Source organism: Lissotriton vulgaris, chromosome 9 (genome assembly GCF_964263255.1).
Source record: "Lissotriton vulgaris chromosome 9, aLisVul1.2, whole genome shotgun sequence".
Classification (NCBI taxonomy): Eukaryota; Metazoa; Chordata; class Amphibia; order Caudata; family Salamandridae; genus Lissotriton; species Lissotriton vulgaris.
Genome location: NC_141697.1, coordinates 332,912,647 through 332,930,641, shown reverse-complemented (window position 1 = coordinate 332,930,641; position 17,995 = coordinate 332,912,647). Strand labels below are relative to the sequence as shown.

Here is a 17,995-nt window from a genome sequence, read left to right as displayed (position 1 = left end):
GGCTGATGAGAGGTGTTACCTCGAAACCGGTCCGGTCCTCGGATGCTTGATTCCGGTCTGGGAAAGATATGGCTGTTGTAGTTCGGACTGGACTGTTCCCATGGGGCACAGGGTCAGAGCTGATTTGCATTAAGCCATTATCTGACCCAGGGTGGTGTGGAGTGCAAAAAACGATGGATTTAGGCCCAGATCCTTGTACTGGGGTGAATGTAAGACATTGATCTACATTCTGTCCATCAAATTGTTTTTTGTAATTTTCTGCATATAATTATGTGGCACTGAGTGGTATTGTGTGGAGTGTATGTTGTATTCAGTAGAGTGTAATTATGTGGTGTGTAATTATGTGACACTGAGAGGTATTTGGAGTGTATGTTGCATTGGTAGAGTGTAATTATGTTGCATATAACCATGTGGCACTGAGAGGTATTTGGAGTGTATGTTGCATTGAGTGCTGTGTAATTATGTAGCATATAATTATGTGGCACTGAGTGGTATTGTGTGGAGTGTCTGTTGCATTCAGTAGAGTGTAATTATGTGTTGTTTAATTGTGTGGCTCTGAGTGGAAATTGGAGTGTATGTTGCATTGAGTGCAGTGTAATTATGTGGCGTGTAATTATGTGGCACTGAGTGGTATTTGGAATGTACGTTGCATTGAGTGCAGAGTAATTATGTGGAGTTTAATTATGTGGCACGGAGTGGTATTTGGAGTGTATGTTGCATTGAGTGCAGTGTAATTATGTAGCGTGTAATTATGTGGCACTGAGTGGTATTTGGAGTGTATGTTGCATTGAGTGCAGTGTAATTATGTTGCATATAACTATGTGACACAGAGGTATTTGGAGTGTATGTTGCATTGAGTGCTGTGTAATTGTGTAGCATATAATTATGTGGCACTGAGTGGTATTTGGAGTGTATGTTGCATTGAGTGCAGTGTAATTATGTAGCATATAATTATGTGGCACTGAGTGGTATTGTGTGGAGTGTATGTTGTATTCAGTAGAGTGTAATTATGTGGTGTGTAATTATGTGGCACTGAGTGGTATTTGTAGTGTATGTTGCATTGAGTGCAGTGTAATTATGTTGCATATAACTATGTGACACAGAGGTATTTGGAGTGTATGTTGCATTGAGTGCTGTGTAATTGTGTAGCATATAATTATGTGGCACTGAGTGGTATTTGTAGTGTATGTTGCATTGAGTGCAGTGTAATTATGTTGCATATAACTATGTGACACAGAGGTATTTGGAGTGTATGTTGCATTGAGTGCTGTGTAATTGTGTAGCATATAATTATGTGGCACTGAGTGGTATTGTGTGGAGTGTGTGTTGCATTCAGTAGAGTGTAATTATGTGGCGTGTAATTATGTGGTACTGAGTGGTATTTGGAGTGTATGCTGCATTGAGTGCAGTGTAATTATGTGGCGTGTAACTATGTGGCACTGAGTGGTATTTGGAGTGTATGTTGCATTGAGTGCAGTGTAATTATGTAGCATATAATTATGTGGCACTGAGGGTATTGTGTGGAGTGTGTGTTGCATTCAGTAGAGTGTAATTATGAGGCATGTAATTATGTGGTACTGAGTGGTAATTGGAGTGTATGTTGCATTGAGCGCAGTGTAATTATGTGGCCCGCAACTATGTGGCACTGAGTGTTATTTGGAGTGGATATTGCATTGAGGGCAGTGTAATTATGTGGGGTGTAATTGTGTGGCACTGAGTGGTATTTGGAGTGTATGTTGCGTTGAGCGCAGTGTAATTATGAAGCATATAAATATGTGGCACTGAGTGGTATTGTGTGGAGTGTATGTTGCATTGAGTGCAGTGTAATTATGTGGCGTGTAATTATGTGGCACTGAGTGGTATTTGGAGTGTATGTTGCATTAAGTGCAGTGTAAATATGTGGCGTGTAATTATGTGGCACTGAGTGGTATTTGGAATGTACGTTGCATTGAGTGCAGTGTAATTATGTAGTGTGTAATTATGTGGCACTGAGTGGTATTTGGAGTGTATGTTGCATTGAGTGCAGTGTAATTATGTAGCATATAATTATGTGGCACTGAGTGGTATTGTGTGGAGTGTATGTTGTATTCAGTAGAGTGTAATTATGTGGTGTGTAATTATGTGGCACTGAGTGGTATTTGTAGTGTATGTTGCATCGAGTGCAGTGTAATTATGTTGCATATAACTATGTGACACAGAGGTATTTGGAGTATATGTTGCATTGAGTGCTGTGTAATTGTGTAGCATATAATTATGTGGCACTGAGTGGTATTTGGAGTGTATGTTGCATTGAGTGCAGTGTAATTATGTAGCATATAATTATGTGGCACTGAGTGGTATTGTGTGGAGTGTATGTTGTATTCAGTAGAGTGTAATTATGTGGTGTGTAATTATGTGGCACTGAGTGGTATTTGTAGTGTATGTTGCATTGAGTGCAGTGTAATTATGTTGCATATAACTATGTGACACAGAGGTATTTGGAGTGTATGTTGCATTGAGTGCTGTGTAATTGTGTAGCATATAATTATGTGGCACTGAGTGGTATTGTGTGGAGTGTGTGTTGCATTCAGTAGAGTGTAATTATGTGGCGTGTAATTATGTGGTACTGAGTGGTATTTAGAGTGTATGCTGCATTGAGTGCAGTGTAATTATGTGGCGTGTAACTATGTGGCACTGAGTGGTATTTGGAGTGTATGCTGCATTGAGTGCAGTGTAATTATGTGGCGTGTAACTATGTGGCACTGAGTGTTATTTGGAGTGTATGTTGCATTGAGTGCAGTGTAATTATGTGGCACTGAGTGGTATTTGGAGTGTATGTTGCGGTGAGCGCAGTGTAATTATGAAGCATATAATTATGTGGCACTGAGTGGTATTGTGTGGGGAGTGTATGTTGTATTCAGTAGAGTGTAATTGTGTGGCGTGTAATTATGTGGCACTAACTGGTATTGTTTGGAGTGTATGTTGCATGAGTGCAGTGTAATTATGCATAATATAATTATGTAGCACTGAGTGGTATTGTGTGGAGTGTCTGTTGCATTCAGTAGAGTGTTATGTTTTGTGTAATTATGGGGCACTGAGTGGTATTAGGAGTGTATGTTGCATTGTGTGCAGTGTAATTATGTTGCATATAACTATGTGGCACTGAGAGGTATTTGGAGTGTATGTTGCATTGAGTGCTGTGTAAATATGTGGCGTGTAATTATGTGGCACTGAGTGGTATTTGGAATGTATGTTGCATTGAGTGCAGTGTAATTATGTGGAGTGAAATTATGTGGCACTGAGTGGTATTTGAAGTGTATGTTGCATTGAGTGCAGTGTAATTATGTGGCGTGCAATTATGTGGCACTGAGTGGTATTTGGAGTTTATGTTCCATTGCAGAGTGTGTGAGGGTGCTGAGTGTGAGGGAATGGTGGCATGCTGCGCTTTAGATGAATATGTTTAAAAGTAAAGTGTGCTGTACTGCGATTGGTAAAATAGTTAATTGTGGATGCATTAGCAATTGATGTGTGCACTGATGGCTGGTGGTGTGTGTGCCTGTAGAAATGGTGCACTGATGGCTGGTGGTGTGTGTGCCTGGTGAAAGCGTGCACTGACGGCTGGTGGTGTGTGTGGGCCTGGCCGGCTGGTGGTGTGTGTGCCTGGTGGAAGCGTGCACTGATAGCTGGTGGTGTGTGTGCCTGCTGAAAGCGTGATCTGACGGCAGGTGGTGTGAAAGCGTGCACTGATGGCTGGCGGTGTGTGTGTGGGTGCCTGGTGAAAGCGTGCACTGACGGCTGGTGGTGTGTGCCTGGTGTAAGCGTGCCCTGACGACTGATGGTGTCTGTGCCCGGTGAAAGTGTGCACTGACGGCCGGTGGTGTGTATGCCTGGTGAAAACGTGCACTGATGGCTGGTGGTGTGTGTGTGCCTTTTGAAAGCATGCACTGATGGCTGGTGCTGTGTGTGTGCCTGGCCGGCTGGTGCTGTGTGTGCCTGGTGGAAGCGTGCACTGACGGCTGGTGGTGAGTGTGCCTGTTTAAAGCGTGCACTGACATCTGGTGGTGTGTGCCTGGAGGAATTGTGCACTGACGGCTGGTGGTGTTTGTGCCTGGTGAAAGCGTGCACTGACGGCTGGTGGTGTTTGTGCCCGGTGAAAAGCGTGCACTGATGACTGGTGGTGTGTGTGCCTGGTGAAAGTGTGCACTGACGGCCGGTGGTGTTTATGCCTGGTGAAAGCGTGCACTGATGGCTGGCGGTGTGTGTGTGTGTGCCTGGTGAAAGCGTGCACTGACGGCTGGTGGTGTGTGCCTGGTGAAAGCGTGCACTGATGACTGATGGTGTCTGTGCCTGGTGAGAGTGTGCACTGACGGCCGGTGGTGTGTGTTGCATTCAGTAGAGTGTAAATATGTGGTGTTTAATTATGTGGCACTGAGTGGAATTTGGAGTATGTTGCATTGAGTGCAGTGTAATTATGTAGCATATAATTATGTGGCACTGAGTGGTATTGTGTGGAGTGTGTGTTGCATTCAGTAGAGTGTAATTATGTGGCGTGTAAGTATGTGGTACTGAGTGGTATTTGGAGTGTATGCTGCATTGAGTGCAGTGTAATGATGTGGCGTGTAACTATGTGGCACTGAGTGTTATTTGGAGTGTATGTTGCATTGAGTGCAGTGTAATTATGTGGCGTGTAATTATGTGGCACTGAGTGGTATTTGGAGTGTATGCTGCGGTGAGCGCAGTGTAATTATGAAGCATATAATTATGTGGCACTGAGTGGTATTGTGTGGGGAGTGTATGTTGTATTCAGTAGAGTGTAATTGTGTGGCGTGTAATTATGTGGCACTAACTGGTATTGTTTGGAGTGTATGTTGCGTGGATGCAGTGTAATTATGTATAATATAATTATGTAGCACTGAGTGGTATTGTGTGGAGTGTCTGTTGCATTCAGTAGAGTGTTATGTTTTGTGTAATTATGGGGCACTGAGTGGTATTAGGAGTGTATGTTGCATTGTGTGCAGTGTAATTATGTTGCTATAACTATGTGGCACTTAGTTATGTGTATGTTGGTGAAAGCATGCACTGATGGCTTGTGGTGTGTGTGTGTGCCTGGTGAAAGCGTGCACTGACGGCAGGTGGTGTGTATGCCTGGTGAATGCGTGCACTGATGGCTGGTGGTGTGTGTGTGTGTGTGTGTGTGCGCCTGGTGAAAGAGTGCACTGACGGCCGGTGGTGTGTATGCCTGGTGAGTGCGTGCACTGATGGCTGGTGGTGTGTGTGTGTGTGCCTGGTGAAAGCGTGCACTGATGGCTGGTGGTGTGTGTGTGTGCCTGGTGAAAGGTAAAAGGAAGCGCCATGGTCTGTGTTTGAAATCCAAGAAAGAGTTCAGAATGCAAAGGCAGAGGGCAGCTCGGGTTACAAGCTGCCTTTGAAGAAGATCAGGCAGCACTGGGCAACCATGCCAGCATTCCAAGGAGCAGACAGTCGTTCACGTTAGAAGTGTGAAGCCCTGAGGACATATGGCACTGTGAGGAGCCTGGGAGACACACGTAGACGCTAAGTGCCTGAGGAGATAAGGAGCGGAAGGAATTCCTTTCAAGTGTGATGCCGAGGCTCGGGAGAAAAGCGCGTGCACGGGCACATGCACTGTGCGTTATCCGTCTCCCAAAGCCCTTGGTTTTAAGAGTTGGTTTCAACACAATAGTTTCGAGTAATAAATTACTCGACCTAAAAACTGGCTTTTCCATCTTGTCTAAAACTGAAATCGATTCTCTTAGGGGCTGTGACAAAGAATATCAGAATGGGTTTTCCGATTCATTACCTGGACTCTAAAACCCATCTACTTCTTTTGTACCATTCCTGATACAAAATTAGCATGACTACACAGAGCCTTGGAAAACTACTTCAAAATAAACTGCACAGCAGATAGCGCTGCTGTGTAACAAGTCGAAAAAACTTTAACAAAACCAATATATTTCACACAGACGAAATCTACAGGCTTTGCCAATGCTTGTCTGAAAATGGGTTTTACTACAACTTTCCTTGATGAGGATTTCCCGTTTCCCAAAACGTGTTGGCTGGAAGTTTTTTGCTTGTTTTTAGGTCTTGCCTACGCATCGCGCATGCGCTGAATAGGAGGACCTTTAGCCGTCGCTCTGCTCTTTTTGAAAGCACATACACATGCTTGTGGCAGCATCCACCTTGCAGGAGCGAGCAGGGGCGCGCCACAAGCACAAGTATGTGCTTTCTAAAAAGAGCAGACTGCGCGGTCACATACGCACGCACCACTCCGGGCTTGTCTCATTTGCCTCCAAAGTTTCAGCGTACTTTTCATTCTACTTAGAATTCCAAAGTATTTCACAAACATATTTGCCATTGGCATCTGGCACTGACTTCAACCAGCTAAAAAGAATGCGCCGTAGGGATTCGTCAGCACACAATCTATGCAGCACAGTAAATCCCTCCGCTATATTAGGGTCTAAAGTGCATCTACAGCACACGACCCAGCAACCTCATCTGACCTTCCCTCAGACAGCGGGCTCCCGGAGACTCAAAAGTGAGCAGACGTCCGGGCCTGAGGTAGCTGGAAAACCTCGGCGACCCGTATGAATGGGACCGGGCCTTTGAGCTGACTCTTCTCCGAGGCGGCCTCAATGTAACTGAGCGGCGCTGCTGCTGACTCCGCCCGGAGCATCATAAATGGTGTGTTCGAGTACCGAGAGCCACTCGGCATAACCTTCGTCACAACGCGTCATAAACTACGGCAGTCAGAGCCACAACTCCGGTGTCCCACAGCCCTGCGTGCTTTCTCTATGGATTTCCGTGTGTCTCAGCTGCAGAAATTTCCTTGTCTGCTGAGGCCGAAGGCCGTCTGGCCACCTCCTGCTCCTACAAACCACCAGGGCCCGTGTCACGTTCCGATGGCGTCTGCTTTCTCCCTGTGATATTCATTCCCTCTTTCGAAGTTGCTGGTAGCCCTCCCCCACCCTTCTTCCATTCCAATTTATTTTGTTTGCTTGATTGGCAGGAGCCGGGATACAAGGGTTGCTGCATTTATTGCAAATTAATAAAATTAAGGGGATCGGAGATGGAAATGTGGTTCCCTGGAAATGTAATTAGATGTGATCATAAACAAGTGTTGAGCGAATTCTCTCTATTTCTCACGCGCTTGTTGGCTCTCTCTGATCTTTTTTGCCGTCAGGATAGTCGCGCTCTCCTTTGCCATCCATCCTCCTTGCTTTGACCGCTCGCTTTCTCTCTCACTCCCTTTTCCTTTCTCTTGCTGTCCTTCTTAATCATTGGCTTTCCTTTCTCTGGTTTTGTTTGTCCCTCCCATGAAGTACAGCAATTTTATAATGTTTTGGAATGGATGTGTGACACTGCTTGAAAGGGAAACTTTATTTCTTTTTCTTTCAGCATTCTGCAGGAGTAAATATGTTTTTCCTCTCGATCGTGTGTGCTTGTCCTTTTAAATGTCTAAATCCTCAATTGTTCTCTCACCTCCATTTTGTTGCTTTTTGCGGCTCCCCCAAATTCATGTCTGAGTCTCACACCCTGCACTGGTCCTACATTGCTAGAAACACCCCCCCCCCCACTCACACACACACACACTAGTGTACATGTGTGATTTTTTTTTTTTTTCATGGATGTGTGCAGTAGTGGTTGCGAACCTGAAAAGACCCGCCACACACATCTACCCTAACTTACACAAATGTCTAATCAAGACAGCCACAGTTAAACAATGCCAAAATGACCTGGTAATGCTGGCTTTACTTTAATACACAAAGGAGTTTTCAGTGAATTGGGGAAAATAATCTCACATTCAACCTTTCTGGGGTACACCTAAACACAGCTATGGCAGTGGCACACCTCACTTCCGAGTGTATAAGCAATGCCAAACCAGATTTGCTTCTACCAGACCATTCAAGCCCTGCCAGGAAGGGTAATGAAACTACAGGGGTGTTAGTATACTTTATTCACGTCCTTCCAAACACAAGGAAACACATGAGGCTGATTCAGGAATGGTTAAATAACCAATGGTCACACGCCACGGAAGGATCTAATGGTTGGAAATTCCAAGGTCGTCCGGGTAATCTGGTGATTGAATTCAGACAAATAAACTCTCACAACAAAATACATAAGTTAAATAAATAAATAAACAAACAATGAGGGTGACTAAAAATATATGCACTGGCTGCAGAATTGGATGAGTAGGGCAAGAACAGCCACAATCCAATGTAATGGAGAGCTTCAACTAACAATATTCCATTTTGCTGTTGCACCACCAATTTTTACACTAATGTACACCGGTGTACTGTAACATAAGCAGAAGCCAGAAGGACAATGTCAGGGTCTCCATTTCCGAAGTGGACCAGAGAAACCAACACATTTTTATTGGTTTTATTTATTACAATTTTTCAATATGCTAGACAGAAGCCACACTTTTCTACAACATAACTTTAACACATTGGAATTGCCAATAGCTCTAGCTAAACACTTAAAAGGTCCCAAAAGCGAGACCTATTGGCTATGCCAATGCTTGTTTTTATAGATGGACATTTGTTGACTGCAAATTTCTTTGGTGCACAAACATTCTTCGGAATCATTTCTGGAACACTTCAGTTCCCATTGAGTAGGGAGGAGTTCCACAACACCATAATGATTCTTGGACTGTTCTGGGGAAAAGATGGAGAACTTTAGATTTCTGAAATTTTGGGCATATGTATCTCTGCAAATCTTACATTGTAAAAAAAGTAAGGCCAATATGTCCCATGTAGCAAGTCATGCAATTTTGTTTACACTGAAGTTAGGGAGGCCCAGTGATAAGGAAGGGCATTCAAGTGTACAAAGCCAAGCAAGAATTGGCTTAGAAGTGGGGAACAGGCTTAAATAAAAGTTGTCAATTGCAAAGAATAACTTTTTAACAAGTCTTTCGTGGGCAGGCATAGTGAACCTGTGTATTACCCTGTGAGTACCTGGCAAGTTTCAAACAACAGCTATAGACACAGCTAGCAGCCTAATATCAAGGTTGACATATTTTATGGTTTTCAGTTACGGATGCCATGGTATCATGGGCACACACTGCTGTAGCTGACATGTTTTCATTGTTTTTACTAATAGAAGAAAATAATCAGTATGTGAATCAAGATGAAAATTTTTATTACCATGGTGCTTGGTCTTGCTGGTACCTTAGTGTCTGCAAGTGCAGTAATATTTCATAAATATAATGATAAGATTGGTGATTAGACACTATAAAAATACAGGTATCGGTCCATTCATTTTAAAGGGGCTTTGTGCTAAGACTATTAAGCCAGAAGTCACGCTGGTTTGCAGAAACTCGAAACACGGGCTTACTAGTTACTACTTCTACTAAAATTTAGCTTTAGGGTGTTAAGAACTCGCTAACCATGTTAGAAACGTTGTTTTTATCGCTGACCGTCACATGCATTGTTGCATTTCTTTTTGCATTCTGCCTGATTACCATTAAAGTTGATGCACAAGAATAGGATTTGACAACATTTTTAAGTATCTCTCCTGTTTTTTAGTGCTTTTTTGAGTATGTTACTCAATAACCTAAGAGGGTTTGCTATTTCGCTGTGTCCCTGAAATAATCTTGTGGAATTCATTGTTACTAGAAACACTTCCTGTGCAGTATTGCTACTCGGTCATGTATGGGTTGCAGTTTAATTAGATTTCTAATTAGTACTGGTGTACTGAGTTCTTGCATTTAGGAGATAGCAATCCTATCCCTGTAGCTCTGGTGGGAGTAGTGGGGCAGAAAACATATCCAGTTGGAAGAGCATCACATAGCACCTGGAAAGAAAATATGCTGCAATTTTAAAGGAAAGAGCTAAGACTTCTAATTTGAAAATGATCTAGATTAAATAGCACAGTTGTCATTTTCGATAGGGGTGGTAAGATTGTTGCACTGTCAAGGAAGAAAAGCACCCATTTATGTGGGAATACAGGGCAGACTTCCTGTAGTATTTGAAATCTATAATAGAAAACTAAAGAGAAAATAAAATGCAAAGTCTTCCGTCTGCTCTACATTCTTTGTGAATCCAAAAATCCATAATTCTTGCACCAAAGCTCTGCTTTGCGAAAGGAAAAGGAGGGAACAGTGTGTTTGCGTCTGCTGTTGAAAGATGTGTTATGGTTGGAGAAGACAACGCCTACTACAAAAAACTTTTTAGAAAACGCATCTTTCACAATTCCATTATCAATGTATGGAGATCTCAGTTTACTCTTCTCACATCACACAGCCAACCTCGCTCACCAGATATACACTTCAAAGCTTTACCTACTATGATCTCTTACGCTTTTGTTTACTATGAACACATATCAGGCTTCCCCAAGTTGGGGCTTTAACCAATACATATTAAAAATGCTCAATTCAAAGCACACAAAGTTACTCTGGTCCAATGACCCTGCATTCGCTCAAAACCATAGATCCGCATAGCCAATTTTGGCTTTAGGCCCACAAGACGTGAGGTATTGTATCTATGAAATTGGGATTTACAGAGCGGATCTATAGAATTGTGATTTAAGGAGAGGAGTAAATAAAGAATATTGAATGCACACAAATATCTCGATGAAGATCATAAATTGAGGCAATTAAAAGTGCACCCTGAAGTAGCAGCAGTGCGCTGGGAAACATGTGTTAACTCCTTGACACATATTTGACTTTGGGCATCATGACTCTTGCTGATAACAATAGGTTGATTTGGGAGCTGAGTCGGAAAATCAGATAACGAACATGAAATTGTTGATCAATCGAAAACCTTTTTTTTTTTTTTTTTAAAACCTTTATTGTGCAGATGGAAGCATACAAATACGGGCCTACAACCAATCAGGCCGGCCACGACACATTATGAGAAGCACATGAGACAATAAGGAGGTTTCCCGGCAGTCGCCCAGCGTTGTGCAATCGAGCAGTCCAATCTTAGAAAAGCTGAATACGACCGCTGGAAGCAGGATTAAAGAAGGTTAATTTTATAATAGGAAGTATAGCAGGATCAGTTGCAGTTTTTAGTCATCTAAGTTCCCATAGCGGGCCACGAATCAAACATCAAGACATAAGGGCATTGATAAAAACGGGTATCAGCAGCGGTTCACAGCAATCAACTTATAGACGCCATAGTTCAAATCAGTGCCCACAGTGGCCCATCACGCGCCCATCGATCACCTAATTATTGTGCTAGTATATAACGGAGGAACCAGAACAGCAACGTAGTTACAAACATCCTCTATACTAACCCAAGTAATAAGAAAAAAAGGGGGAGGGGGTGGGGAATATTATATAGAGAAAAAGAAAGAACGCCGTGCTACTGCACGCACCCCACAACGATAGAGGCGCGCAAGACTGAAAGACCCGCTATCGGGGGTAGGGCGTGCGAGTCATGATATATGTGCAATCAATACCGTAGAAAGAAAGCAGCTCACCCCCCATCCCCACCAGCTATCACACCATGGGAGACACGCACAGACACAGCGTCCCGATGAAGGGATACAAAAGAGCCATAGAACTAAAAGGAAAACGAACAGGAAAGAGACCCCATCCCACCCACCCCACCCTGCACCCCTGCAGAAGGCTACGGCCTACCCCCCCAGCAGCGTGCCTGTCGCCCTAAATAGAAACCCGAAATATAGGAAAAGTTAGAAAGAGGGAAAGAAAACAAAAGAGAAAAAAGGGAAAAGAACCAGGGGGAGAGGAGACCATCAATCGAGTCGTTCGGCCCCTGCCCCCCGCCTTCACACACATTTATGCCACATCAAAACGAAATCGACACAGTCTCAGGTATCAGAAACAATCAAGGGAATCGGCCATATTGTCGTGGTCGGGGGCATTCCTCATCTCCATCCGTTAACCAGTAGTCCTCCGGATTCAGACCGGCTCACCCCTGTCCTTTCCTAGTCATCGCTACCACGCGTAATAGAGTAGTGGGTAGCAAACATTTCGAGGTGGAGAGGCCACAGGATCGGAACAACACAGGCCAAGGGTGTAAACCAGAGGACCCCAGAAAAAACGGCAAAGCAAGAACTTTTTGTGGCAGTCCAGACTTTCCAATAGCGACAACAGGAGCAGCAAACAGTACGGGTGTAGTTTCGCCGCCCAGGAAAGTGAGGTTTCCCCCGCAAGGTAGCAGCGGGACCTCACCGAGGCAGTTTGAAGCGAAAATCCACAACGCTCCCCAATCATTCGAGCAGGAACGGGCCCCAGGGCGGAGCCCACACCCGCGCCAGACACAATCAAAGCTACCTGGAGATTCGGGGCCGCAGGCGTACAGTCTTGTCGATGAACGGCGGCAGCACTCCTCGCAGCAGCCAAGGGGGGCGAATCAGCACACACTAGAAGTCGAGCCGCGTGCATGAGGGACGGCCCAGCAGAAATGGCGGCAGACCTATCTTGCACAGAGGCGTTGAGGGCCATGGCCGCACGTAAAGACTGTAGGGCGTCAAGGACATCGCCAAGCGTGGGCTCGCGCTCACAGGACCAGGCCCCCGTGCACTTCAGCGACCCAAGTTCGCCGCCCTGAGTAGATCCGTGACCCAGGGCGCCGGTCGCCATCTTGCAGGTCCAGCCGCGTCTCCACGCGCCTCAACTTCTGGAGCGGGCTCTCAAGCAAAGCCACCGCTGGAGTCCCCTTGAGCCCCAGAAATGGCAACCTGGGTGCAGAAAGGAGGGCCACCAAAAGTGGGGACCGCCAGCGCCACCGTCCCACGGACGCCGTCCGCCGATTCCGGGCGCGGGGCTTCAAGATGGCCAGACAGGGCAACAAAGGGGGTATGCCTCCTGCACGGTCTTCCCCCATCCACGGCGGGCCGCGCCCTACCACAGGGCCCCCAGGCCGCCAGACCGGGCCCGGTCAGTTGCCACCGGCATAACCGCACAACGGCCTCTCCCAGGCGACCCGTCTCCTCCACCAGGGGCCGCCGTCGACACCTCCACTCCGGCCGACCTTCACAGGCAAGTCCCCGGTCACCACGCCACGGAGGCCCCGGACCAAACAGGGGCACAGCTTCAGATCCGCAGCTCGCAGGAGCCCCCGGGACAGACGGCGAGTACGAGCGTTTCTTCACCTTCCCATTTCTTCCCAAGTGTGTCGCCTCGGGGTAGGATGCTTATCAGGATATGCGTGTTGGGCAGGAAGGTTGGCGGAGCCGAGCTACAATGCGGCCATCGCGGTCGCGAGCTTGGCTCCTCCCCCGAAAACCTTTGTTGATGGACGGAATTATCAATTAAGATTGAGGAAGAATAGTTTCACTCAACCTATAAAACTTGAAGAATCGTTTAAACAACAAAGCAAAATAAGTGTACTCCAAGGAAGGGTATATAAACCTGGACTGTTATGGATATACATTTTTTTTTAAATCTTTCTTTTTATTAAACAGTTCGACCAAAGTACATCAAGTGATTACAAGCAGGCGATTTCATCATTTCTCAGTGACATTGCATACATTACAAAATACAGTTATTACATTGATTAGATCAAGGGGTTCCAGGAGTATCAGTGTCGATCTGCCGACCAGGTGGGAGACAAACATCACCTCTGTGACGGTTCTATGCTCCCCATACCCTATTCCATTTCCCAGGGCATCCTCTAGCTATGAAGACTGACTTTTCTCTGTACATGCACCAGTCTAGATCCTCCTTCCACCTCCTCAATTGAGGTGGCTGACTAGTGCCCCACTGTTGTGCGATGTTTCGTTTTGCAATCTGGATATACATTTTTGATGCACTATTTTTGGAACTAGTAAATGTTATGTCATTGATTTGTGTTGAAATGTGGATACTTTTTAAAAGTATATTTTTTAAAATAATATTTTAAGAGAAACTAAAATTCAAATATTCATTTGCACAAAAGTATGAGATACTATGGAAGTTACGTTCCAATGGAAATGCTCCCTAATATTTGTTTATTTTAAATATTGCAACATTCAATACACATAATATTTTGAGCATACCACAATGATAGTGTTTATTAAAGAATGTATTCCTGAATTATAATACCTTCATCATAGCACTTCTGGCAATAGCTGTGACTCCAGGTCGTTCAGTTCCCACATGATAATGAATAGGATCTGTAATGGCTGCATTGCGTTTGAATAAAATAGATGGTGCCACAAAAGAATAGCCCTGGATAAAAAACAATTAAACTGTAAATACTCTATTGAACCTTGTGATACAACAGGACACATATAATAGAAACACAATTTATAATCGTAAGCACTTAATTGTCATCTTTCATAGTCCTGAGACACAGTCGTGCTTCCTCCATGAAAATATATTTTCTGCAATTTTCATGCAGAAATTTCAAAATATAAAAAACAATATGCAATTAAAGGGCTAGACACACATAGAAGGAAAATGGACACGTGTGAAGAGCAATGCTTTGAAATAGGATCAGTCAATGTTGCAGAAGAAAAAAAGATAAAAGAAAAATTCACAAACTTAATTATTTTTACATTCTGTGTGCTCAGCACTTTAATTATAGCACTGCATTTCAAAAATGGTATGTACTATCAATCCTCCATACATTTGTTTACATATTTTAAATAATGGTGGGTCAGCTGTCATTGGACACCATCCACCATTATGCATTACGAAACCAATTTGCAAATAGTGAAAAAATTATTTCTGTTAATATTTATTAGCACAGATTTGGACAAACGACAAGTGAAAACCCTAGAACCTCAATTTATTTGGGAAAAGTGGTACAGTAGCCTAATGAGAATTAAATCCCCTTCAACAGTGACCTTAAAAACAATGACATTTGTTTTATCCATGAAAACAGCATTCTTGACACAGGGAATCAAAGCTTGTAGGGACTTTCTCACCACAACTGCTTCTGTAGTCAGCCATGTTAATCATCTTCAACGGAGAGAAGGTACAACATGTTTATCTTTAAAAAAACAAAAAAACGTTTCCCTTGCGATACTGTATTTTTCTTCAACACTCGTGGAAACAGTCAAAAGTGTTGCAGCTTACAAGCCAATGACATGCTGATGGAACCTTTTGTTTTAAGTGACTGCAAACACCGAACTGGTTTCATTTAACATTCATATAAAAAAACCCGTGTTAAGCAAGATTCTATGACCAATACCCTTTTAATAAAATAGATTGTTTTAAAAAAGTTTTGTAAAAACTAGCTCTTGAAGCAAAACATGGCAGTATGCTGAACGCTTGACTTGTTTTAGTCTTCCGGCTCCGGCTACACTCTGCTGCAAGTAGTAACCCTACAAGTGTTGTAACATTTGAGGAGCCCTACAGCGATTAAGCATTAAATGGGCAGTGACAAGTGTAAACAGGAAAAGCAATAGGTAGGTCTTTGTGGGTGCTACTGAATCTATCAGCTGATTCTTCATATTTCCACAGGTGCTAGACTGATCATGAATAGCTTCTCGGCACCAATAGGTGACACCACATGGTTCCGGCCACACCACCACGTCCTCTCTGGGATGTGACATTATGAAGACTGTAAAGCAATGCTGTACAGCTTACATCAGTTCTCATCCGTTTTTTCAAGTCCTCAGAGGCAGAGAGGAGACTGACAGGATTGATAGAATTATCGCAGTGTAAACAATAAAAGTCATGAGGGACCTTGCTACAAAAATCCAGAAGACCACTCCTCAGAATGCAGAGGTGGGTGCGTCACTCAGGAATCTATGGGTAGACTGAGTACACACCATAAAGATTGTTACCAAAAGTAAGTAACTTTTTTTGCAGATATATACACTACTAACTACCTGCAGTGCCTCCAAAGCAATATATTTCTGGACACGGTTACACCAACATGTCTTGCAGTGCAAACATGACAAAATGCCAATCTCTGAAGATCTGTCAGTGACCAGTGACTAGTGAAGGAGTGGACTGAAGCCCACTTTTCAGCATGATAATTGTTAAAAAAGAAACACCTCTAGATAGTGCAAATTAAGTGGCATTATCTCTGCTGGAAGACGTTCTGATATGTATACAATGCTTGTTAGCAAGGGGTAGTGGTGGAGCAAGATTTCATACGTAAAGAAACTTGCTTGGAATTAATCCTCTTGAAATTACATGTAACAAATTAACCAACATGTTTTGTAAATACTAATAATTGCACCACCTGACATTTACTTTATGTAGGGGAAGCTTGTATATGTGTTTTACTAATCAGTAACCCGAGTGTATTAAAATGACTGCCGAAAACGCTGGAACCCTTCTGTGCATGCGTCTACTGCATCTACGTAGTATGACGTCTTTACTTTTGGTGGAAATTCTTTGCAGCTGTGCAGTTGCATCTAAGATGGCTGCTTCAAACTTCACATGTTCATGCATATGTTTCTGCTTAAACTAAACCTCATGTGTTTTTGTTTAACTGCTAATGCAATAGTTAAAATAAAGTAATGCGGTCAGAGTATAAATAAGTGGTATACAGTGCAATATATATTTTTTTTATTCAAATGTCTCTCTCTTTGACTTTACAGATACTCTTCTGGCCCGAATATGAGATATCAATATTCTCCATTTGGATTTGCAGTGCATGCGCACTGAAACTTTGCAAGCCTTGAAATCATTGGCACTGAAACCCTGAAAAGTCTCACTTTACCAGCGATGCGTCTGGGAACTTCACCCGATGACCCAGAGAACGGAAGAAAATAAAATAAAATGTTAAACATTGTATATGAAACAAAAAGAAATAATGCTGGGTGGAATAAAAACATGGAAAAGTAAAATTATGGGCGGGAACCTAGTTTAATTAAAATAAAGGAAAACTACCTCAAACTAGTATGGTGTGATGACCTCTCCCCATCTTTCTGTCCAATCAAATAAAGGGAATACACAAATGTGCTACATTGGGGGGTGGTACATACCCTTAAAAATGGTATAACTAAGGTAGGCTTAGTCCGTTAGATTGTCCGACTTGTCACAGACCTGTCACTGACCCAACTTATGCTGAAGAAGAATCGTGGATGCTGCAGACCTCAGAGGGCTAGTTGAGCACTCTGAAAGAAGATTCTGTCCTAGAGAAGGGGAACAAGAGTAGCTGCAGAGAGGGGTGTGACACTGGCGTTGCACTTAGCGGAGGTTACCTATCCTGTTCTGCATCTGTCCTGACCTGTTGGCTCCTGATTAGTCAGGAGCCTTTTCTTTCTAGCCCTTGGCCAGGGGTTGGTCCTCGCACCATTCTAGGTAAATATAAATCTGTGTGGTATGTCCTTGTACTGTTTCCCTTTTTCACCCTTCTCAGGTACCAATGTCTAGAAATGTTACTAAGTCTTTAATGGTTTATTCTTATCATTATTTTTCTACTTGAGAAGTCTTTAACTGCACTGTACTGGTACCTCGCTCACAATATATTGCATGGATAAAGTGTTTAAAACTTCCCAGAGTCTGTGGTTATTTTATGATAAAAGTGAATTATTATGCTACCTATATTTCTAACTGCCAGATCCATTTACCTAAGTGATTAGAATAAAGAAAAGTGACAAGGACTCGGTAAGTTGTGGTATTCAGGTATAAAGTATAAATCCTGATAGGCAGGGAAAATAGATTACCGGTTTAAGGTGTGTAAGTTCATGGGCCCAGGTGAGTATGGTAATAGAAAATATCCTGAACTGGTAATCTCGCGCCATCAGTAGCACAGCTTGATGCATAGAACAGGAGAAAAGGGAAAGTTTACTCTTCTGAACCACCATTCTCTTTCTGGAAACGGAGAAAAACAAGAAGTTAACCTAACAGCTAATCCTCAACACAATGATTGTGGTTCTATCAACAGAGAAGCTCAGCAAGCGCTCAGGGTCCAAAGGATGTGGCAGAAGAGGGGAGAATATCAGCAAGGTAATGGATGTTGTGACTGGACAGATAAGGACTGGAGGACATTAGGACATCTGGTTAGGGGACAGGCAGATCGACCAGGGCGGACAGAGGGGACGGACGTGTATGTGACCTGCAGCAGAGATAACAGAAATAAAGAATCCTTGAACAACTAACCTGTGTGCAGAGTTCGGTGTTTGTCCAGCGCCCAATCGTGCGACA

General features: G+C 43.5%; 1 protein-coding gene across 5 annotated transcripts in view; it reads right to left on the bottom strand.

Moving 5' to 3' along the window:
• The window catches only part of RPS6KA5 (ribosomal protein S6 kinase A5), a 658,611-nt gene that overhangs the window by 183,189 nt on the left and 457,427 nt on the right, over window positions 1–17,995 (bottom strand). For all 5 annotated transcript variants that reach the window (XM_086937662.1, XM_086937664.1, XM_086937661.1 and 2 more), the window contains one exon: window positions 13,988–14,113. In XM_086937662.1, coding sequence (XP_086793788.1) covers window positions 13,988–14,113 — 126 coding nt within the window. The remainder of the gene's footprint in view (window positions 1–13,987; window positions 14,114–17,995) is intronic.